This window comes from Lathamus discolor, chromosome 6, assembly GCF_037157495.1.
Source record: "Lathamus discolor isolate bLatDis1 chromosome 6, bLatDis1.hap1, whole genome shotgun sequence".
In the NCBI taxonomy this organism is placed as follows: Eukaryota; Metazoa; Chordata; class Aves; order Psittaciformes; family Psittacidae; genus Lathamus; species Lathamus discolor.
This window is the reverse complement of record NC_088889.1, coordinates 16,895,165-16,920,138: the sequence shown is the minus strand read 5'-3', so window position 1 is coordinate 16,920,138 and position 24,974 is coordinate 16,895,165. Positions and strand designations below refer to the sequence as shown.

The 24,974-nt window shown below is 42.6% G+C and overlaps 1 protein-coding gene across 6 annotated transcripts in view; it reads left to right on the top strand.

Moving 5' to 3' along the window:
• The window catches only part of SLC35F4 (solute carrier family 35 member F4), a 130,347-nt gene that overhangs the window by 102,345 nt on the left and 3,028 nt on the right, over positions 1 to 24,974 (top strand). Inside the window, exons 2-6 of one of the 6 annotated variants that reach the window (XM_065683632.1) lie at positions 2,149 to 2,337; positions 6,463 to 6,628; positions 14,295 to 14,457; positions 22,675 to 22,800; positions 24,618 to 24,810. In XM_065683632.1, coding sequence (XP_065539704.1) covers positions 2,149 to 2,337; positions 6,463 to 6,628; positions 14,295 to 14,457; positions 22,675 to 22,800; positions 24,618 to 24,810 — 837 coding nt within the window. Of the gene's footprint in view, positions 1 to 2,148; positions 2,338 to 6,462; positions 6,761 to 14,237; positions 14,458 to 22,674; positions 22,801 to 24,617; positions 24,811 to 24,974 lie in introns of those variants that run through there. The other 5 variants (XM_065683631.1, XM_065683633.1, XM_065683634.1 and 2 more) reach the window with 5 other exon arrangements.

Sequence of the window (24,974 nt, the reverse complement as noted above, 5' to 3'; positions counted from 1 at the left end):
GCTTTAGAGGTACTCCTGGAGGCCGGAACTAACTTTCAGCTGTCAAATAGAGGTGCTATGCTGCTTCTGGCAGGGTGAATGGCTGAGGGCTGCCATTTCTAGTGTGCTTTTCAACCTCAAGAGTGGCTTGCAAGATGTTTATAAAGTTTTATGAAGTAGGTAATGTTATCCTTGTTTGGTAAATGGGAGAAGTAACACTTGAAGTTATGAAATGAGTGGAACAAGGTCATGGGGGGAGTTGTGTGATTGTTAGATTGATATAAAATGAATATATGGAGGTGAATAGCTTTTTAAAGGTCTGAAAATGTCCAGTAGGCTCTAAAAAGTTCTGTAAAGAGTAATGCTCACCAAAAATTGGGGAGACAATACAGTGCTTAGACATCATAGAGGTCTTAATATTTTGAAGTTGTCGTTTGTGTGTCACAGACTGTGGGTTCTATACTGCATTGATTGAATTTCTAGGACCATGTGGCAAGGTGGAACCTAGACTTTGGTGTCCTCCTTGTGTCACAGTTCCCTTTTACTGGACAGAGGAGGAAGGAAAGAGCATGTTTGAGAAAGATCATCTCTAGGGGGTTAGCTGCTGGTTCAGTCACTTACCTATTTCAAGGGTAAAAAATGACCTTTGAGAATATAAATAGGCTGAGAAAGGATTTTTCTGTGTAATGCCATATTCTGTGCATCTCTTCCTTTGCGATCTTTGTAGTTAGATGTGGTGAATCAAACAGCTTTAAGTTCATTGAAAGTTATATGAAGCCTTAGCTTCCTTGGGCAAGAGAGTGTTGTTGCCTCGATTCATGCAGTTTCTGGGATCTTGAATACAGTCCTTGCTTTAGAATGAACTTCTGTGGTTTTGTTTGGCTTGGAGTTATTTGTGTTTGTAGTGTTCTGGAATGGATCATGTTGCAATGAAGAATGCTGCCCTCTGAGATGTCTGCCAAATTTGTTGCAACATTTGGCACCTTACGTATGGGTTTGTCTCTATTTTTGTATTCTTTCAAATGTGAAATAGGTATGATTTTCATATTAAATCCTTCCAAGTCATGGCAAGGTTAGTGGCTGCTCTGGGTATATGTGTATTCCATAAGTTCAGGTAAGATGGTCACCAGTTGAAGTAGCAGCTGCAAAAAAAGCAGTGGGTGAATTCAACTGACAATGAACACACGTTTATATTTACCAAAATGGCCTGTCATCTTGACTTTCTGACTGAGAAGAGGACTCTCTTGTGCTGCTCATGTGTTGACTGACCTCTTACACGGACGCCTCCGATAAATTTGGGAGTTCATGCAAGATCACCCTGCACACTCTGCTATATTCCAGCACTGCACTCTTTTCTGTTGTTTGCTGTTGTTCTTAATCCAGTCCTTCAAGCTCTTACTCATAAAATGTGGTGTCAGTGGAAGATTTTTCATCTGATAGCACTGGTAATTCTGGGACCTGGGTCTTCTCTGCTGCCTTGTGCCTCTATACAGCCTCCATGTGAAATGAAGCATCTTTGTGTGATCTGCATCTAGCAGAAGAAGAAGCAACATCTGTGAAGATGTGGAGATTCTGATATAGTGCATGTAAAGGCTTAAAACTTCAGTGGTTTAGCAGAAGTCCTTATCAAAAAGACCTATCAGTGACCATGGCTACATTCCATACAAGAGTCTCAAGGACCATTCTGGAAAGAGAAAACTCCCCTCTGGAGAGGCTCCTAGCACTGACTGTGCAGTAGTGGTTCCTCAGCCCTCCTTTCCGCCCTAAGGGAGAATGGCAACCTCTTCTTTTGCCTGATTCAGTGTCAGTGCTCAGGAAGGGGCCCACGTGAGTACAGATTCCTTTGACTGTTCAGATCCTATGAATGGAGCCATGGGGCTAAGGATATACTGCATCGTAGGGCTCTCATTTCTTTAGGGGAAAGGCTGGTTTTCATACAGCACTTTTTTTTTTTTTTTTTTTTTTTGTGTGTGTAAGGGGGGAGAGAGTTAAGTATTTATTTACTTACTTATTTACTTTATTCTGACCAGAGCTGAAACCTTGATTTTTGCAGTGTGCTTCCTTTCTCCTGCTGAATCGTTTGTATGCATTTCACTGACGGAGCGTTTGAAAGCCCTGCTTTCCTCCAGGGAGTTTACAGCCAAACTGATGCAAACTCTTTCTTCTCAGGTGCCTCACGATCATCTGTCATCCAATGCAAGCCAGGAGGCAACTGCCCCAGCAGACACAGAGGCATGACTAGGCAGCTCTCCCCTCTTTCTGTTGCTGAAGATTCTGCTGCTCCCATTCTTGAGCTGCAGAATCGAAGTCCCTCGGGAATCTGTCGGCACAGCAGAGTCGAGAGGCAGAGCAGATCAGGTAGGCATAACAGCCGCATTCCCGGCATCACAGCATGCCTGTGAAAAGCCTCTTTCGTCTGTCTTTTGAAAGATGGTGCAGAGTCTGAGCATGTTGATGTTGATTTACGGTGCTGTGAACAGCAAAGCCACATGAAAGCCCTTCCTGTATCTGTGGGCAAACTGGGGTTAGGTGGGAAGGAAGCAAAGGTGGGAGGAAAAGGCCTGAGCCTCAGTAGGTACATGTAGTGTGTTAGATATCTCAGGAATCATAAGACCATTAGGCACAGAAGATCTTGAAAGGATAATTAACGCAGACACAAAAATTAGTTTTTATAAAGTGGTTATGTTTCCTCAGCTTCAGCCTGGCCAGAGACCAGGACCCTTAAAAACCAGCCATGTTCCTTCTCAAAAATAATGGCAGTCTCAGCTCACACCATGGACAGTCTGATGAAGAGGAAGAGAAGGAGCAACAGGTGGAAGGATATCTAGGGAAGACCATCACAGTTCAGATCATCGATCAGCTGCACGTCAGGTCTTCCGTCAGGAATGTGTTACCTACTTTACTACAGAAGTTTAGCTCAACTGACCCTAGAGATATGGTGTACACTGACCTCTCCATGATAACCACTCATTACCAGCAGGGATGGGATAAAAGCAGTTAAAATACGCAGACATAGGCTTTTAAATCTGCCAAATTGTACTGTTGAGAAGGAAACAGACGTTAAATGACTGAAATAATTTAAATATGCAAGTTCTTTGGAAGACTGCCTGTGTAGATACTGTGAGCAAAAAGGGGAGGAAGAACAGCTTGGATCTCCCTTGCACACTGGAATTGTAGGAGATGAACCTTCCTCTTGTCATTTCATCACCAATGGCAGCAAGAGCCAGCCATTTTCTTCTTGTGTTGAAAAAAGGAGGGATCTCATACTTCAGGAATACTCTTTTGATTGAAACCCTCAGAAATATATTGGAAGTGATTGTTGCTGCAAGGAGTGAATGATGCAGCATCTTGCAGTAAAGATGATATCTGAGATACCAGAAAACCAATCTATTATAACTTTTGCAGATACCAGCCTGAAATAACTCTGTGCATGCTGGCACTAGGGTACATCCAAAATCAGAATCTGTCTAAGAAGGGACTTCAGGCCACTTGACAAAAGAGTAGTGCTTTGACATCATACTCTTCTAAACATTTATTTTGCATTTATTAATTTCACTTTTTATCCTTATCTTCCCTTCCTGATCAGGGAGGTCTAGATAGGGCTGACCTGACAGGTAGGTAAACTAAAACAAAAAATGCCATTTTCCAAGATGCAGTTGGCAAATAGTGAAAAGTGTTCAGAAGATAAACTGTAGGATTTGGTTTTCCTCATCTCACTCTCCTGAAAAATGAAAGCAAAATGTTTTTCTGTTACCATCCTGTCACAGAGACATCACAAGCAACAATTATATTATAGATAAAAGGACCATATAGGGATATTTCTGTTAGCTGCCTTTCAACACAGTTTATCACTGACCACTGTCATCTCAATCTGTTACCTGCATTATCATTTGCATTCTTTCCCTGTCGTTTCATCTGTGTTGAGTTCTCAGATTGTTTCTGTGCTCTTGACAGAGTAAAAGTCTGTTGGTTTGTTTCGGACCAAACTAAACGCAGACACCAGGGATTTCTTCTACCTTGCTAAATGTTAAGAAGCTGTCTTCCACCACTTTGGCTGACCAGTTTCTTTTTCCTTAGTAGCGTATCATTCAGTATCTGAACACAAGTGCTACTTTCTAGCTTACTCCAGCCCCAGCTTCATGACTTGGAAATCATTAAACCTACTTAGTATGAATTATGTGCCTGCTTGCTGCATGTCTTTGAGTTCAAGCCCTGTAATTATTTTTAAAGACATTTCTTATATTGCCCACTTGATTCTTTAGCCAAAATTTAGGTGTGCACATCCCCTGGATTTTGAAAGCAACTGTCAAGCCTCTATGTCACTTTGGCTGGGGTTCTATTCTGAATTTCACTTAAATTTAAATAGCTAGTATAGGAAGAGAAAATTGTCTCCAGTGGGCTTAGATATATATGAGAATGAAATCAGCTACCTTCTCACCATACTATACCTGCATTATCATTAAATATAAAGGTCCCCTAGACAATATATTTTGCCTGAACACACAAGTATTTGCTAACTACATTACATGGCATGAATCCTACCCATTCATTAAGCACTTAAGAAAACTCTCCACTATGTTTAATCAGGCTAAAACTTACATAGGTCTTTAAATCCAAGGTAGGACTTGCAAGAAATGTATGTTCCTGTGCCTTTCCCTAACATTCAAATTTGGGACTCTTAAATCCAAGGGAAATACTAAAGGTAGTGTCATGCATAGTAAGAGCAATTACATAGTTATTTGGTAATTGGAAAATGAAAACATTGATACAGGTGCTTTAGTCTTTCATTGTTGTATTATTATTTTAGCTGTTAGCTGAAGAAGGACTAATTGCATGGTAGTTTTGCTTAGCAGGAAAACCTGCAAGTGGATGTTACATAATATATATATTTTTTAAGCCATTCTAACTTGCAAATAAACTGTAATTTACCTTTTAATAGAGTATGTCAGTCATTATTAGTACCATAAAAATACCTATTTTTTTCTCAGCAGCCACAGACAATGCTAAAGTGACGCTTGTCTTTTCAGACCAGTGTTTGCATGTTTTTATTAAACCTGTAATTTTTTTTAAATTCTTGATTCACCACTAAACAATGGCAACACTGAACGCTGATTATTTTTGGGAAAAAAAAACCCCACCATACAATTGCAATTACAAAAAGCTCCATGTCCTGGTTAGGAAAATTCTTGATTGCAAATATGCTCCCTGCGATGATGAATTGGTTTTTAGATGTAATGTTGGTCTAGTGTAATAACTTTGAACCTTAGTTTGCCATTTCTTAATAGCTGTAGCAAGAACAGTAATACAAAAGGGAAGTAAACCTCGGTCTGAAAGGGTATGATTTTCACATTTAAGTTGAATGTAGGATGGTGTATACTCTCGCTGCAGTGGATCTGCAGCTCCTCTTAACAATTATATTGTTTCTTATATATATCACATCACGTGTTGATGCGACTAATAATTGACAAGTAATAGTAATAGCTGCAGGTTGTGATTTTTAAAAGGAGCTTCTGTTTATTCTATCAACTTATGTGATACGGTACTAGATGATCCTTAACGTCCCTTCCAACCCAACCCATTCTATGATTATGGTATGGTCTAATGGAATACATGGTTGGATCTCAGTGCTGCCACATGAGCTCATGGGGTAACAGTGTTAGTGGTCCTCAGTATCCAATGCAGTTCAACTCATTGTTTTCAGCTGGGATCTGTGAAATCAAAATAGGGTTCACGGGTTGCATCTCTGGAAGATGTGGCTGGCGAGCAAGTCACCAGTTGGTAAGATTAAATTCTCTACATTTCTGTTAGGAAATCTGCAGCTGGTCTGCAGATTAGATCTGAAAAGTCCTGCGCTTAAATAGGAAACGACAACTTCCAATTCCTCCTTGTTTATGTGTAGAGATTTATTTCTAGGCATGCTAAGCTTCAGTCTTGACCAGTTTCCTTTTTTAACTTTGAAAATGTAAATATATCAACTTTGTCCACTTGGGCATATAAAACCACCACTGTTTCTTCTCCCATCCCAACTTGGAAATAAAAAAGTGATTCTTGAGTTAAAGTCTTGAATAATAATAACTGGCCCCTGACTTCAGATGTACAAGCTCAGTATTTAAGTTGCACACATGCACAGTAATTGACTTTATAATGTTGGCTCTAAGGTTTATAGCTCTATTCTAGAAGTTCGGCTGACAGAAGGAATGAAGGGCTGATAAAGTAAATAGTGGCGTAGCTTAACCATAACACTGTTACCTCAGGCTCGGTATAGTGCTTGTATTTTGTTCCTATACCCTTGAAGTGACAGAAACAGTATTACTGTTTCTGTGCAAGATTCCAGCATTTGTGGGACATAGGGGACTTACAGAGAGAAGGCAAGGGATGGTTTATGTCTGGTGTCTAGATCAGAGGGGAGATTCTGCTAGGAATCGTTTTGAATGTATTCATAATGCGCACAACTCTTTTCTTTTTCTATTCTTTTTTCTTCAGGAGAAGAAGGAACACAAACACACACAGAGAGCAGCAGCCAAGAAGCTGAAGGACAGACACGATGCCAGTCTTGCACATCCACATTCCTCAAGCTTATCTGGAGATTTCTGATCATTTTGTCCGTCTCTTCTTCCTGGGTCGGGACCACGCAGTTTGTCAAAATCACGTATGAGACCTTTGACTGTCCTTTTTTCATGACTTGGTTCTCAACAAATTGGAACATTATGGTTTTTCCCATTTATTATTCTGGGCACCTTGCAACTGCACAGGAAAAGCAGTCTCCAATCAGAAAATTCAGGTAGGCTTTATTGTGGCAATATCCTTCTGATCAGCCTGATCTCTGTGGACTGAGGTCACTGCTGTTCTCAGTTTGACCCATGGGGTCAGAAGGCAGAATAAAGGTCATGGTGCAGAAAATCTCATTCATAAATAGTTTACAAAAAGCTAAAAGATGCTTGAATAAATGGATCATTAATTGTTAGAGGGGTTTTTTACTGAGTTGAAGGGGTCAGTAATTTGCTTATAATCTTGCTATTATACTATCTAATATCTCTATATTTTGTGCTTGTCTGGATCAGGCAATTAACCTCTTCTGGTCTATTTAAGATAGAACAATAGCGTAAAGGGAAACCAAAACAACTCGTAGTTGAGAAGAAATATGCTCAAAAAGCTGAAGAGATGGCTTCCATGCAGGAGACCATGGCTTGCTCTCTATGCTTGGTCAGTATAGCAGGCTGAAAACTTTCCTTTCTTCCTCCTGCTGCATAGCACAGAGGAAGAGGATCCTAGTAGCCTTCTCTGCTCTCATTTGTGCGTGGTAGGAATTAAAGCAGGTTGCAGACTATTGGTTTTCCTCCCCCTGTAGCTCTGAGGAGTAAGTTGGCATAGCAGCCTAGTGGCTGCCATCCTGAGGAAATGATGTGAAGGCTCTATCCCTTCTTCCATCAGGCTCCATGTGGAAATACCTCTTCCTCTGTGTAGCAAGAGCCAGGGGAAGACATCCCTCTGACTCCAGCCTTCCCTAACGCTACATGGCAGTATGTTGTAATTGAGCTTTCAACTTCAGGTGCAAAGGAGCCCATAGTACCAACTATAACATTATTCTGCAGGGCTGGAAATTTGTAAATCCTTCTTCAATAGGCACCATGGAATCACAGAAATACAAGGTTAGAGAGGAATCTAAACAGTTCATCAGGTCCAGCCACCAGCACTGCAGCAGGACCAAGCTGGCTTAGCTTCATCCTAGCCAGTTCTTAAGAAACCTGTATCTAACCTGTCCTCAGGACTTGAAAGTACCACCATGGTATGGGACAATTCATTTCCCAGTTCCTCCTCCACTTCCATTATTCTACCAATACGACAGTGCCGTAGAAGCTGCTTTAAAAGATGGAACCAAATTCAGCTTGCCAAGATGTAACACACCTTGCCCACGGAGGGATGAAATTCACAGGATGATTTTGAGCTGGTACCCAAATCTGTTACTCCAGTTTAGACTTGCTTTGAAAATAATCTTACTGACTTCAGCAGAATTGTCTGTTCTGCAAGGTATTAACCAGCGTGTGGCACATACTTGTTCCTGCTGACAGGGTTCAGCACAGTTGTCATTGAGCGCACAGCGGATTCAATTTGTGACTGTCAGGCTGAAGTGTAGCAGGACCAAATTCTTTCCTCAGCTGCTTTTGCCAGGATCTGGGATGTAATATGGTCCTAAATTCTTATTTCTGTCAATTCAGCATGACTGAAATTGAATAGTTGCACTTAATTAACTGCTTCTCTGAAAACCCTAGTGTACGTTAATGATGCCTTCATTCAGATTCTTGCTGGAGTATTTGTGAGAACATTAACAGTGTCAGCTTGGCTTCTGGGTATGCAGTAAAGTAATAGCAAAAGCACAACAGATAAGGAAGAAGGTGAGAATAAATATCCTTGCAGATCGATTTGTTGCAGTTAGTTGGTTGATTATATATCCATCAAAGCAAAATTTGGGGCAAAACATGTGTGGCAATGCATAATGTAAGTATGCTTAAATAATTAATAGATTTCCCAAGCTGTTAGGAGTTCAGCTTTTAAAGTTGAGGACACATGCTTACATGCCCAGAAGAATTTCTGCACACAGAGAGATGTGAAGTAGGTTTGTGAATGCATGGAAATAGGAGACCAGTGTTAGAGCTGATGGGCATCTTCCCAGAGTATTTCCTATTCCAGATATGTAGGGAACTCAGATGTTAGGGATGAGATAACTGCTGGCAAATACTGAGTTTATTATGGGCATCAACTACTTTGCCTGTGCCGTGTTATGACTTGACAAGCCAAACTCTTTCAGTTTAGGTATGGGAAAGGGCACATCTTCAGGATGAGCAGTTGATTTTCTGGTGACTTAAAGAAATGAAAAGCATCATTTGTAGTTTTTACATTTAGAGAGTTGTAGGCAGATTTAGTTCGAAAAGGGTGTTGGAGGTAATTTAACCCAACCTTCTACCAAGGACAGAGTTATTTTAAAGCTGGATGAGTTGTTTGTATAATTGCTTGGTTTGTGTTCTTGATATAGTTCCTGTTACAAAGCATTTTATTACGTTTTGTATGATTTCTTGTTGCTTCATTTGCTAGTTTTATTTCTGTGGAGTAGCTAATTCTCGGTCAATAAAGCCCATCCTGTAGTGATTCCAAGCCTGCCTCAGAGTATATAGGTAATTTCTCTTTGTGTTTCTGGAGGGTTTAGTTACTCAGTAGGAGTTTTAAAGACATACGGTATATTGTCCAGCAGATGTTTCTGGTGGATCAGAACAAACACTGTCTGTGATATCCTGGCTGAGATCAATGATCATGCAAGTGACTTGCAGAGTGCTGCCCAGGCTAGCAAAGCTGTATAGAGCCACTCTTACTTTAATAAATTCCACTTGGAAGCATAGAAGTCTCAGTCTTCAACTCTAGATTTGCTTTCTGAAAGGTTTATAATCTTTGAGATTGTAAATTGTATATTTCTTACTTTTTACACTTTATCTTGGAGATCACATTTTGTGATATTAGAAACTAACTCATGGTTATTACCTCCATGCTGCATTTCAGTAAAGTATCTTGGTTATCTTGAGGCAGAAGAAGCAGCTCTTGGTATCCCCTCAATATTGGGAATAAGAGGCATGTCCCACATAAGAAGCTTGAAACTCCTTGCATTAGTTCTGGATAAAACAATCTGAAGCTCAGTAAGGTCAGCACTAGGAAATCTAACCCTGCCAGTATTTACCACAGCAGAAAACTCTGCAGACTTGACATAGGATCCTAATATAGTTATAGTTTGGAGTAGGTGGATAATATTTTCAAAGTCAGTGAATTTTGCCTCCTCATCTGCTATCTTGGCTTCTCAAGGACAAACACTGTGACATACAGCAGCTTTCTGTCAGAATATATGCACAATGTAATAGCTGAGGCTAATCCTGCAGGCGCTATGCAGCCTTGAGGCACTTGCACTGAGTGTTGGTAGGTGCAGGTTTAATAAATATGAACATGTTGGGAAGAGTCAGTTTTCTAGTAAAAACAGAGCTCTAAGTAGCTGATACTTGCTGTCATCTGTCATCTACAAGTTTTTCACCTACAAATCTCTCCATGTTGCTTCAGTAGCTCACTCCGGCTTCCTCAGCCACTTACAGAATGCACTGCAAATCTAGATCTTCACTGTGAAAGGCTTTTCAGAGGAGAGATGAGGATTTTTGTTGCCTGAAGCTGCTCCAACCCCAAATGGTTCAACAGTAAGGTGCCCAAAACAAGGGCTTCCCTCAAACTCTTCCTGCTGGGATACAGCGTTCCTATGGTGCTGCCCCCTGAGGCAGACACTGCTTGTGTGAGAGGTTCACACACAATTCCCTCTCCTTTTGCTCCAGCTCTGCAGCAGGCAAATACAGATGTCCAGGCTCCTTCCTAGTGTTCAGGCTTGGTCAGTCCGGGAAAACAGTTCACCAGTTGCTTAACCACCGTTACTCTCTCTGTCTCCTCAAATGGAGCTGGAAGGTATTTTATTGCAGTAGATGCCATCATTTAGATAGAAGGACCAAATGGCATATTAACAACTTGTGCTCAGAAAAAAGATCCTGTGGTGTTTGTTGCTACCATAATGTCACTGGTGGCCTTGCCAAGTTTTAATCTGGGTGATGTAATTACATTCTCTGTATTCGCATTACCCCAGGTAGCATCTGTAAACTCTGTGTTTTCTGTAAGCTGTTTTAAAACCAGTGCCGGCATTGCACTCCAAAGGTGTCTGTGTGTCAGGGGTGAATAAGCGCGTTCTTCTGCATGGGCTACCATTGGAATAACTAAGATGCAAGACAAGCTATTTAATGGGTGCCAGAGGCAAAGCTACATGACTGCCTGAGGTGCTGCAATTCCTGAGAGCATGGCTCACTGCCCAGAGCTGATGGCTGAGAGCTACCTGCAAATAAAAAGAGCTATTTATGTTAGAGGGCAGGTTTTAAATAGACTTCTTGTGCATTTAGAAATAGTTTGTGTCATAGTTTCAGGGTCAGCTGCCCTTAGACATGTCTCTGCCTTTAAGTCAACAGCCTACGGGGGAGATATCTATGGATCCCTCTTTCCTGACCCCAGAATTTTAATCACTGTCATGTCTGATGACTCCTGCAAGTTTAATTTTAGTTGTATGCCAAAGAGGCTGAGTTAACCACTGAGCAACCAGCCCTCACAAAGCCTGAGGCAATCTACTGTAGCCATGACTGGGAAAATAAAGTATTCTTCCTATCTCTTCATTCACTGAGCATTATTCGTGGAGTTCTCCTAGGCACAGAGGTGAATTTGTCAAGTCTCTGTCCTGCTCAGCATGACCCTGTCACAGGTATTTGCTGTATTCTTTTAATTGAGAGGTGAGGAACCACTAGCCCATTTTGTCTGATCATTGTACACTGCTGTGTGTGATGGTGTTTCTTCCATCTGCTTAAACAGTCTGGGACCTGTGAAGCATTTCCAGATTTCTTTTCCTAGCTGTGAATCTCTGCTCATCCCTGCCACTCCTTCTGGGAACTCAGATAAGTGACATTTGCAGGGTTGCCACAACTGCCTCTCCCAGATAGTTGACCAACCCACGGAGTCCAACCTAGAATAATATAATAATCACCAAATCTTCCTCATTCTGAGGACTCACAGTCAGGACACTTTGGAGTCCATCCTCCTAATTCTGCTCTGAGATTGTCTGTGTGCAGACATCCCAGAGATATGCATGACAACAGAACCTAACCCATTCTTGGCATCCCCCTCACCCTTTTTGGCTTTGGAAGCCACCTGCCTTCCCAGTGGATGAAGGAGCAGAAGCACCAGGTTTATTGGTTTATTCCCATCATCTCTCTGGCAGTGGGGGCCATGATGGATGACTGTGGTATAATTTCCCATAGCACATTTGTTGAAGACCTTTTCCTGTGGTCTTGGGAGACTCCACCAGAGTGATGTGCTTGGATAATTTTGCTGTTGCCTTTGTATGCTGTCAGCATGGCACTAGGGTATTTAACTGTGCCCTGCATTACTGTAAGCAGCCCAAGCATCCTTCTGTCTTGTTTCAACACAACACAAGCTTGTTTCCTCCAAGACAGATCCTGAGAACTTCTGAGGCAGGTTGGATTTACAACCATGCAATGATCAAATAATGCTCAGAATTGCTGGCAGAATTCCCACTGCAGGCTTCATACAGGTCTGAGGTTCACAATACAGATCTGTTATTGCCAGGAGACAGGGCCTGCTGGCTCTGTTGTCATGTAATGGTGACATAACCATGGTGCACCCAGGTCACAGGCCACGTGTCTTGAAGTGAGATATAGTCTGAGCTCAGAATCACACTCTGCATCCAGCTAGATTTCAAGGGCAGAAAGTCATCTTTTAAGTGTAAACTGCTGTATCTGCATGTCAACAAACATTCAAGTCTGTGCTACCAGTGAGTCTGTTCTCACACAAGGAAACTCATCCCTTTTAACTCCTGTTGCAATCAGTGATACGAAAGCCTACAGTCAAGCTTAAGCATTAATTTATTTGCTTCCCTATGTGCATCAGATAAATGATACACACCACTAGCTATTCTCTTCCTGTGTGTAACGTTTCTTTTCTGATCTTTGGAGAACAGGCTGACTTCTGAGAGCGTCAAGAACAACTAGAGTGAATGAGAAAATTAACAGATCCGCCTGCCTGTTATCTTGTTGGACACCCGGGCACAGAGTTTAAGGAAGGAATTTATTATTACCAGAAATGAGTGCTTTGTACCCAGGTCATTTCAGTGGCAACAGGGAATGAATAGTTACTAAGAAGAATCACAGATTAATTTATGTTAAGACATAGCTGATCTAATGTTATGCATAGATGTTATTATTCTACTTTTCTCAAAATGAAAGTGCTGGTGTCCTATCTGAATATGTAAAAAAATGCAATACTTTTAACATCAGGATTCCCCAGAGTTACTAAAAATGGTTTAGGGGTCCTGAAAATGATTGTCTTTAAAGGCAAAGCCAAATCAAGATAATTATCACACAGCCACCTCCCACACCCCTAAAAGTAAAAAATGCTTTCAACTTCACATTGCAGTGTAATCTCTTGTTACTACTTAGTTCTCCATATTAGCAGTCTTCCAAATGCAGCCATATTTGGCTGTGAGTACTTTTTGGCCCCGAGGCATGCCATTTAGATTAGCCACTTAATGTTACCTCTTAAGGATGTATTGCAGATTGATGGTACCTTAGTTCGCTCCACTGGTGTTTCAGTTGTATGAAGGATTCACTTGTGGGACCTCTCATGTTTTAAATAGACATGTCAGAGAGCCTACCATGTCAAGAAATGAAGTGTACTGGGAATATCTTGAAGAATATTTTGAGGGATAACTTAAACCAAGAATGCAGACAGTGGAGTTGCTAAAAAAGTCCTTCCTGATTTGGGAAAGGTAGAGATGTTTCAGAAGGGGTGCAGTGATGTGCCTTTAATCAAGCTGCATGCTTGAGTACTTGGTCTCCCCTTAGCCCACACAGTATCACTTTGCCCAGGAGTGCTGTCCTGGAAAGCAGTGTCTTCTGGGCTGACCCTTCCCTTTTGTGGAATCCTGAGAAGCAGACAGCTCACTGGAGTTGTGTGCGACAGCATCTGGGAAGCTAAAGATTTTGTTTGCAATTTAATCCACAAGGAAATGTCTCTAAGCAAACATAGCTTTGCACTGTGTAATAAAGCTGTTAAATACCCTTCACTCTCTTTTCCTTATTTTTCTTACGCTGTTGTTCAGCTGGCTTGGTTCTGCTGGCTGGTGGCTCACTTTCCTACCATGGTGATGTGTCTGGCAGCATTTTTGAGTATCTTTAGAAATTCTTAAAATTTACTTGGCTGTGTGTGAGAATATATTTCAATACGAATAAAATCAAGTTTTGGAGCAAAGCAAGAAAAAATTGTCAAGCTACAGAGAAAAAATTACGATTGTAATCCCTCTGTACATGGCCTCGAAGGCAGAGTCTGAGCAACTGCCAGTGCATTGTAGATAACCTTCATCTCTGTGTGTGAATCCCTGGCATTATTGTTGCATAGAGTGTGATTATTCCAGGTAAGTCACTTCTTTTCTATTTGTGAAAATGCTGTTTTAAGAAGATTGTAGGTTATTTTCTCTGTGTGAATTAAACAATAGATTCCGATGGGTTTATGAAGTAACTAGGAAAAGCACTTAATTGAATGTGATAAAAGTCTAATGCATCTTTGCTGTGGTGGTGTGAATGCTAAGGAAAATCCTAGCTGAGTTTTAAACTCCTTTCTTTTCATAGGGAATGCAGTCGGATTTTTGGTGAAGATGGTCTGACACTGAAACTCTTTCTTAAAAGGACTGCTCCCTTTTCTATTCTGTGGACTCTGACGAACTACCTGTATTTACTGGCTTTAAAGAAGCTGACAGCCACAGACGTCTCTGCCCTATTCTGTTGTAACAAAGCTTTTGTCTTCTTGCTTTCTTGGATTGTGCTGAAAGACAGGTTCATGGGAGCAAGGGTAATGACATGCCTGCTTTTCAACTCTCTCCTGTTTCTGTAATTTCATTAAATCCATAAGCTATTGTGCTGCCACAGTGCTGCTGCATTATGGTATATATATACCATGAAACCATTTGTTATTTAATTTTATGATGCAAACCTCAGCCTGAAGATCAGTTAGAGAGCTCAGGCTTCAGAAGTAATTCAATGAGGGAATTTCAAGAAGCCATTACAGCTAAGTGTAATTTGACAAATTGGAATAGGAGGACTTCTAGTTTCATATTAAACCTATTCTGTCTTGGGTTACAGTGCTGAAGTACAGCCAATTAATTCTACTTTAAGCTTAGTGATGAATGCTTAAGTTCTAACCAAAGCAATTTTATTCCTTGTTTGTGTAGATAGATATTTTCAATGTGTAATATATTTTTCTTATGCCACCTATTACTTTTTACACACACATATATATGTGCCAAATTTGGTTTAAAAGGAGGAGCAACTATTTTGCATTAAACCAAAGTGTTTTATGACTCACTGGCAGTAATGTGGACCCTGCAAAAAGAAAGAAAAGAATCCAAATAAAACGATGTGTGCCTGTATCTGGGGGGAAGCAAGCATGTTTCCTGTAATTTTACATACACAAATCTCCTAATATGCATCAATTTAAACTGTTCACTTTTATACCTTGGCTAAGGAGTAGCTAGGATTTCTACCACTTCCGGTAATAGATTCCCCCACTGAAATAGCTGAAGGCCTAATGGTCGTGTTGAGTACCGTCCTGATTGAACTATAAAGAGACTTGAATTTCATTAGGGACTGGTTGGGGCCAGGTATGATGCATGTGACCAGAAAGGGCCATCAGATGTTGGATTTTCCACAGATGTTTTCATGAAAAGTGTAGTGCATCAGGACAGTGATCCAAGTGACTTTGTTTTTTTTTTTTTTTTAAATGGGCATAGTAGCTTTTTTCCTAGTAATAATGTAATAGAAGGGTTCAGAAATGAAAGGAAAAGGCATCCTGTTTGACAGTCATATGATCTAGCTCTTGCAGCAGCCATCAGCACACTGAACAGAGCACTGTGCTGGGGGTTTGGAATGGAAGAGGAAATTGTTTAAAGTAAAACAGTTCCCCTAATTTCCTGGTGAGATGGGCTGGCTGGACAGTAATGGCACAGTACCTGAGCACCTCAAGACATGTGCCATCACACAAGTGAGCTCATTGGTAGAGATCTCCCAGAAGGGTTTCGTTGCACTGGCTCCATGGAGGGTCTGCTAGACCAGGGGAAATTGAGGAGGTGAACCCATGATTCACAGACCTCAGACATAGTGCCCTTGAAGGTAAGGACATAGATATTTCTTCTTTAAGTGCTAAAGACAGACACTGGTGTAACTATTTCAGATACAACTTAAAATACAGGAGCATCAGGTGAATGTGACCTACATCAGCCTGCTGATGACTAACACAAATACAGAGGGTTTAAAATACTCAGTTCTCTACAGAAATAATTAGGAATGGTAATTTCCCTTCTCTGCCCCTTGATCATCTCAGATTTCAGCTGAAAATACAGGAAATTTTGTAGCTTTTAAGCAATTTTTTGTCTCAAAGCAACCTCTTTGTAGACCAAGCATTGCTTTTGCATTTTGCTAGCCTAGTCTCTTAAAGAAGCCTCGGTGAAAAATACTAAAGCTATTTTCAGTTACTAGTTGTTTTTCACTGACTAAAAAACCCCATTGCTATAAATATGCAGTAGTATTAATGCTATAAACACTGTGAGGTTTGCACAGGAAAAGCCTGGTAGAAAAAGCAGCAAATTCTGCACATAAACTAGTTTTGCTCCTAACTGGCAGATCCTGGATGCACTTTGCTGGAAAGGTGGTTAGCAGCATTTTCCAGCTGCCTTCCTGCCAGAATAACACTTGATGATGTTAATAACCACACAGAAGTGTTTGAGAACTAAAATCCAACAAAGCAGCACATACCCAGCCTTTTGTGCTTTGAATGCCTCTACTGCTTTTATACCTCAGCCTCTCAGAGAGCAAGTGTAATTAGGTTATTTGAACAGTGAGGAGGCAAAAAGAAATGAGGGCTTAATGATATACTCTGAGCCAGTGTTTTTGCTAAAGCACTCAGCACCCAGGAGCACAGCCAGTTTTCAAAGGAGCTCAGCTCCTAGCAGCTATTTCAGAGCTTCAGAGCCGCTGGGGACGTCTGCGGCACGTTGAGGTGGGGATGCAGCCGGCGCCTGTACACCTAAGGCAGCTTTCATCTGCCTGGGCTTGAGAACCAGCAGTCATCAAGGCTCAGCTGCTCTGTGGCAGACTCCCAGCATTGCCAGCTCCCTGTCTGCCTGTTGCTGCTGCAGGCGGTCTCTGAACTGCCCACAGACACCCATAGGTGCGTAGTAGCTACACGTCCTCTTGTGTGATGGCTCTCTGGTCCCCGGGCTCTGTGCTGGCACACTGCTTCCACACAGCCTGGAAAGCAGGCTGGGGGGCTGGATTTTCAGGCAGGCTGTCTAACGACAAGCCTGTCCTGATGGCCACCTTATGGTATGGCATGGCATAATCTTGCCTGTGGAAGCATTGACTAGCTGCAGAAGGGCTGCTGGGGGTTGCATGCAAAGGTTCGTTAGCCCTGGCTGCATCTGGAGTACCTGGAGTGTGTGTTCTGCAGCAAGAGCCACATGCCCTCAGCAGTGATGCTGTAGTGTGAGAAGATGCTTGCACCCAACCCTAGAAAGAAAAACACCAGCTGGAGAAAGAGTATTCATATAAGAAGGACATATACAGCAATGACTGTATAGCTATTTACCTATGAAAGTAGTGCAGGTACTTAGGTACCTTGAAGTATCCACTCCCCTGCACAAGGAAACAGCACAATCCCTGCCTGCACTGTAATCTTCTTTGCTTGGACACTTCTGAACATCTCACAAATGAATAGTGTTGCACTGGGACATGCGGAAGTCCAGACAGCTTTGGCTCAGAGCAAGCACAAATATTTACAAGACTTCCTGTATTTGAGTAGTTCCATTGGCTTGTGTTGCTTAGATTTAGCCACATGCTTAAATGCTTGCATGTTTGAGCCCTTGGTTGTGTTTCATTTGTGAAGTTGAATTATTGCTTATTGTGTAGATACAGAGTGGTTTGGGGACTTTTAGCCCCCCAGAAGCTTGAGTCTACCCTGGAGACAGGTTTCTTTCTTTACTACAGCACCTTCTTTTCTGCTGTGCTCCACATGGGAAAAAAATGTTCCTGAGTAAAATGTTGGTCAGCCTTGCTCTCTTCTAGGGCGGTGGGGAGAGGCAGGCTAATTTCATTCTTCGCCTCAGAGGCTTGAAAAGAAGTTACTACCTTCTTCCATTAATTAAAAGCCTTGTTTCATGAGCTGTCAGCTACAACATCCAGCTTGGTTTCACTGTGGCCTTGCTGCTTGTTGTCAGCTTACAGAAGCCTGCAGGATGTGCTGTCAGGTTTCTCAAACAAACACATGACAATTGCTAGGCAGGTCAAATGTGCTAATGCAGTGGTGTACAGTTTGCAAGCAAAGCTTTGAAACTTAAATAATGTTCTTGGCAGCTTTCTAGTGTCAGATCTTTATCTAATGTCTCATAAGATGGTGCTCCATATGTGTCCAGCATTTCAGTTGTTTCAGGAAAAAAAATAAAGTGCCTGGCTTTCTAAATATTTGATTAAATTAGGAAACTGGCTCTCTAAATTTGGTGTAGTCAAACTGGGAGATGTTTTTCCCAATAGGAAGAATTTCTTATTGGGGATGATGGATCTACTCATTTTCATTAATACAAAGGACTTGCTGGATCTGAGCGATGAGTGCACTTAGAGTTAAACCTCAATCCTTTCCCTCAGAAAGAGGGGTTAACTACATTGGACTTTTCTGTTTTGCCTTATAAAAGATATTGTTTGAAATATTACAGCTGAAATATTGCAGCTGACAGCTGAAATGCTATGTCTGAATTTATGTGCAAGGCAGGATGTATAGTGCAGCCTGAGATGAAACTAGCCAGGCAATGTAGCAGGGCTGTAGCAGGAAACTCATAGGAGGGAACATGCTGATGTCTGAGAGGTCCTGGGTGTAATTCTGTTGTAAACCCAGGACATCTGTGTTGCTTCAGGGCTGGGGCTTTGTGGTATTTGTACCTTAGGATAAGCTGTAAGGAGAACAGCAATACTGCACAAGTATTGTACTAGTGAATTATTCACTAAACCAAAGTAGGAGGAAGAAGCTCTGTAGGGACCCTTTCCACTGAATGGGACTGAAACTCATTCTTCTAAGAGAATTTAACTTTGTTTTGCTCACAGATCCTTAGGAAGATGTAAGCTCAGGGATCAGAATAAGGTATGGGTGATGGTGTGTGTGAGTCCTGTGCCAGATGTTCCCTGACTTTTCAGCAGGGAGAACAACAGAGGGCGATGTCTTACAGCACTCCAGCTCACACAAGAAATGGAGGCCAGATTCCCTTTTAGGCACTGAAAAATGCAACCTGCTACCCTGACCTCCTCAGCAGCTTGATGGCGAGAACCCTAAGTCCAGAGATGGCAGTCTTGGATCCATGTCCCTCCTCTTGATGAAGAGACTCAAGCCCTCATCCTGGGATGCCCTAACTGCAAAGATGTGTTATTCTGGGAAGGAGGGGAGAGAAGCCATCTGGTACTCTCTCGCTAACACACTTCCAGATCTCATCAAACCATTGCATTGTACCTGAGAGACTGTTGAGTGCATATGGTTCCATCCCATGTCATTAAGTTGGGGGACCTGGGTTTCAAGTGCATTTTCATGGTGAATTTGGAGATATTAATGGCATCTTTAGGTTTAGGCAACAGCTAGGCAGCTCTGTGGAATGGTATCTTGGAGCTTGGATGTTTTAAATAGAAGTAAGCAGGTCAAAGGAGGTGATCCTGCCCCTCTACTCTGCTCTTGCGAGACCTCACTTGGAGTATTGTGTGCAGTTCTGGTGCCCTCAACATAAAAAGGACATGGAACTGTTTGGAACAAATCCAGAGGAGGGCCACGAGGACGGTCAGGGGACTGGAGCACCTCTCATGTGAAGGAGTCAGGACAAAGGAGGAGTTTGCTTTGGTAGATGAGGATTGGGTTAGGGATCAGCTATGCAATCTGGACATCTGTAAATCGATGGGTCCGGATGGAATGCACCCACGGGTGCTGAGGGAGCTGGCGGAGGTCATTGCTAGGCCACTTTCCATCATCTTTGGTAAGTCGTGGGAAACGGGCGAGGTGCCTGAGGATTGGCGGATGGCAAAGGTCACACCAACCTATAAGAAGGGCAAGAAGGAGGACCCGGGTAATTATAGACCGGTCAGCCTTACCTCCATCCCTGGAAAGGTGATGGAACAACTTATTCTTGACTCCATCACTAGGCATATCAAGGATGAGGGGGTCATTAAGAACAGCCAACATGGTTTTATGAGGGGGAAGTCATGTATGACCAACCTTATAGCCTTCTATGAGGAAGTGACTAGGTGGAGGGATGATGGTAGAGCGGTAGATGTAGTTTTTCTTGATTTCAGTAAGGCATTTGATACTGTCTCCCACAGCATCCTCATAGATAAGCTAAGGAAGTGTGGGCTTGACGATCAAGTAGTGAGGTGGATCGAGAACTGGTTGAAAGGAAGAAGGCAGAGAGTTGTGGTCAATGGCGCAGAATCTAGCTGGAGGTCTGTGACTAGTGGAGTTCCTCAGGGGTCGGTGCTGGGACCGGTGCTGTTTAATATTTTCATCAATGACCTGGATGAGGGAACTGAGTGCACCCTCAGCAAGTTCGCTGATGACACAAAACTGGGAGGAGTGGCTGACACACCAGAGGACTGTGCTGCCATTCAGCGAGACCTGGACAGGCTGGAGAGTTGGGCGGGGAGAAACTTGATGAAATTTAACAAGGGCAAGTGTAGAGTCTTGCATCTGGGGAAGAACAACCCCATGTACCAGTACAGGTTGGGGGGTGACCTGCTGGAAAGTAGCAAAGGGGAAAGGGACCTGGGGGTCCTGGTGGATAGGAGGATGACCATGAGCCAGCAATGTGCTCTTGCGGCCAAGAAGGCAAATGGCATCTTAGGGTGCATTAGAAAGGGAGTGGTTAGTAGGTCAAGAGAGGTTCTCCTCCCCCTCTACTCAGCCTTGGTGAGGCCGCATCTGGAATATTGCGTCCAGTTCTGGGCCCCTCTGTTCAAGAAGGACAGGGAATTGCTTGAAGGAGTCCAGCGCAGAGCCACAAAGATGATTAAGGGAGTGGAACATCTCCCTTATGAGGAGAGGCTGAGGGAGCTGGGTCTCTTTAGCTTGGAGAAGAGGAGACTGAGGGGTGACCTCATCAATGTTTACAAATATGTAAAGGGTAGGTGTCAGGATGATGGAGCTAGGCTTTTTACAGTGATATCCAGTGATAGGACAAGGGGCAATGGGTGTAAACTGGAGCATAGGAAGTTCCACGTTAACATCAGGAAGAACTTCTTTACTGTAAGAGTGACAGAGCACTGGAACAGGTTGGCTAGGGGGGTTGTGGAGTATCCTACACTGGAGATATTCAAGGCCCGCCTGGACAAGTTCCTGTGTGATGTACTGTAGGTTACCCTGCTCTTGTGGGGGGGTTGGACTAGATGATCTTTTGAGGTCCCTTCCAACCCTTGGGATTCTGGGATTCTGTCTTGTGTGTCCTTTGCAGCATGGTTTTGTTCTATAGACTGGCTCTGTTGAAATTGTTTTGTGGGATTTTTGTGTGTTTCAGTCTGGCTCACATCTGTTTTATACGAGTATCAGTGTGTTTTCTGGGACTCCTGGTAAAACTATTGAGATCTGAAAGTCAGGCTTCTCTGCAAAAGGATGCACATGTTTTAAGATGCCTTTAAAGTCTGTGATGTGAAGCTTAAGTTTGTATAGTAGTAAATATTTCTTAAATAAAGTTTAATGAGGTTTCCCAGGAAGCAAGTGTCTGTCTCACATTGGTGTTAGCTCAGGAGTTGTACCAGAGCTGCAGGAACAAGAAGATAAAAAGCCCTGTCTAGCTCAGCAGCTGAGTTTGAGAGATGGTTGATATGGCAATATTTGTAGAGGTGAGCCCTGTCTAGGTGAACCACATTAGTTTCTTCCTCTGTAGACATCCCTGCCCTTGGCAGGGGGGTTGGAACTATATGATCTTAAGGTCCTTCCCAACCCTAACTATACTATGATTCTGTGAATGGGGAGAGCCTGCCTTGCCTATCCACTGGGAAGATGTATGATTTAATGGTTATCTGGGAGTTGCTGTTGATTGTGTAAAAGCCAGCTATCAGTACCTGCATTTGTGCATCTTCTGCTCTACACCAAGCTCTAGTACATGAGCAGCCTTTTTATAATGATAAAATCTTTAATACTAATTCAAAAATAATCATCCCTATAAAAATCCCTATCTTTCAAAACTGGGGCTGTGATTTTCCACAAGTCTGAGGAAACACATTTTCCTCTGTGGTCAACGGAAGCTATTTGGTGTCTTTGCTTCAGACTGCATATTTACATGCTGAGGGCAATTAGGTAGAGAGGGGGAGTTTTTCAAAGGACAAAACATGTTGTGATCCCTGCCACTTTCTCAAGGTCCTTGGAGTCAAGACCCAGGATTTCCGATGCAGTGTAGCTAATTATTTCCGTTCTCTTTGAATCTGCTTAGAAACTCTGGGCTTTTTCAAATGAGGCAAAAAACCTAAGCACAAACATAAAGGCTTCATAAAGAAATGTGGTCATGCCTGTCCAAGAAAGCTGGCAGGGCTGTTGCGCACAGCCTGGAAGAGTTTCCAGTGGTACACTGGTATTCCACAATACAGGGTCATTCTCCTGGACTTATGTCCAGGAAGGTGGGCCATCTAAATGTTTTAATTTCATTAAATATTTCTCTTGTTGTATGGTAGAATATAATGTCATAACATTTCTTGATCTTGGAGTCATATCTCCAAAGTGGATGTTTAGCTTATAAAATACTTAATGATGGATGCTCTTTCAGTAGGTCCCAGGAGAATTTTCAGTACTATACATCCATATCACTGTCAGTGCATACAGTTTCATTATGTTTTACATCTCTCCCAAATGTCCATAATTTTCCCCATTTAAGGGAAAACAAGAAAGCTTCAAGTCAGAGAAAATAGCTAGTGACACTCATTAAAACCCCACGCAGTGATAATTTCTTTCTGTGTAATGAAATTGCGCTGAGCTTTACATTGCTTTGCTTTGTCTGTGCAGATAGTTGCAGCAATAATGGCAATCACAGGAATTGTAATGATGGCATATGCAGATGGTTTCCAGGGTGATTCAATTATCGGAGTAGCATATGCTGTTGGATCAGCCTCTACATCGGCATTGTATAAGGTAGGTCATAACTGTTTATTTGTCTAACATTGGATGTTAAAAATGCATGAGTGCAAAGGGAGTTCCTTTAAAATAAATGTTTTATTTTTTTCATCCCTCCTGCATCATTCATATTGTGACCAGGAGATACTGGAATGTCAGGAAATCTACAATGAGGGTAATTAGTTGTTAGCTGCCAAATACTCAGAATGACTTGACTTTATGAGCCTTTAATGAAATCTCCATCACTATGCTGCAAGGAGTTTGGATGATGTTTTAATAATTAAATTTCCTGGTACCACAGTTTGTCGACACTATTTTGAAGGGGATTGCCATCTGCAGCAGGGAGGAGAGCCTGAATGCAGGCAGTGCTGCTTTCCTTGAGCAGGGACGGATGGCTCACCGCTGCTCTGCAGTGCAGCTGTCTTGCATATTCTGCGCTCGCGCTGGGCTCGGAGTCCCTGCGTGTGCCTGGTGCATGTGATGCAGGGCTTTGCCCCCTGCTGGAAAGTACTGGATGCTTTTCAAGGTGAGGGATGAAGAAGGCAGGGGAGTGTCTGAGTTAGGTTGGGCTAAACATGGCTGTATTTATTGTCAGCTCGGAGAGGGTGAAGAGGAGCAGAAGTTTAGACTTGGTTGAAGTGCAATAGGAAGTTACCTCCCAGCTTTAGACTTTGCTTGCCTTTCTAATAAATTTGTTCTGACCATTCACAAGTCACTCACCTGTAACTTTTAACCATAACTTCAGCTGTATACAGGTCTGCATCAAAAGAAGTGTGATCAGCAGATCGAAGTAGGTGATTCTGCCCCTTTTTGCTCTTTTGAGACCCCACTTACAGCACTTTGTGCAGTTCTGGTGTCCTCAACATAAGAAGGACATGGAACTGTTGGAACAAGTCCAGAGAAGGGCCATGAGGATGATACGGGGGCTCCCGTATGAAGACAGGCTCAGAAAGCTGGGGCTGTTCAGCCTGCAGAAGAGAAGGCTGCATGGAGACCTCATAGCAGCCTTCCAGTATCTGAAGGGGGCCTAACAAGGATACCGGAGAGGGACTCTGTCAGGGACTGTAGAGACAGGACAAGGGGGAAAGGGTTTAAATTTAAAAAGGGAAGTTCACCTTAGATATAAGAAAGAAGTTTTTTACTGTAAGGGTTGTGAGGCATTGGAATGGGTTGCCCAGGGAAGTTGTGAATGCTCCAACCCTGGCAGTGTTCAAGGCCAGGTTGAACAGAGCTTTGGGTGACATGGTCTCGGGTGAGGTGTCCCTGCCCATGGCAGGGGGTTGGAACTAGATAGCTTAAGGTCCTTTACAACCCAAACCATTCTGTGATTCAAAGTGTGTGAATTTAGGCTTACATAGGGCAAATCCTCCTGGAGACTTGTGCTGCCTGTGAGCCTGAAGTGAGTCCCTTGAGGGTAGGCTTTCCTCTCTCAGCAAGGTCATGCCGTGAAGTCACTAGAGTCCCCTCACAAATCCTAACAGTGCCAAGCACAGCCCAAATCCTATAACATAGTTTCATGGTGTTGTCTTTGCATTCTTAGTTACGCTGGCTCCTCATGGCGTTTTGCATTAAGCTTTGTTACACTCACCTGCCATAGAATCATAGAATGGTATATCCCTACATAATAAGATGGTACCCTCCTGTGCTAAAACACAGGAAGGAGCAGAAATGAGACCAAAGATCCCCATTCAAAACTCCTCTGTAGGAAAGGGCCAGGTTGTGGCACACTGGCATGGTCAGGGCTGTACTGTGTCCTCGTCTCCCCAAGGGACTGGAGACCCTGTGCAAGGAGAATTTTGTCAAGCTAAAACACTCCTCTCTTCTCTCCTTTACAGGTTTTGTTCAAAATGTTTCTTGGAAGTGCAAACTTCGGCGAAGCAGCACATTTTGTTTCTACCCTGGGCTTCTTCAATTTCATTTTCATCTCTGTTACCCCAATCATACTGTATTTTACAAAAGTGGAGTACTGGTCCCCCTTCTCTGCTGTGCCATGGGGTTACCTCTGTGGAGTAGCTGGACTCTGGTTAGGTATGTGATAAAAAATGGACTAATTTTTCTAGCTTTTCTCCCTCCAACCCTAATACAAAATCAGGCTCAGGCACAAACATTTCCCCCCACCCCTTTAAGCAGCAGAGCTCTCTTATAGATTAAATCTGATCCCTGTGCAAAGAAGTACCCCTTGATAAATGATT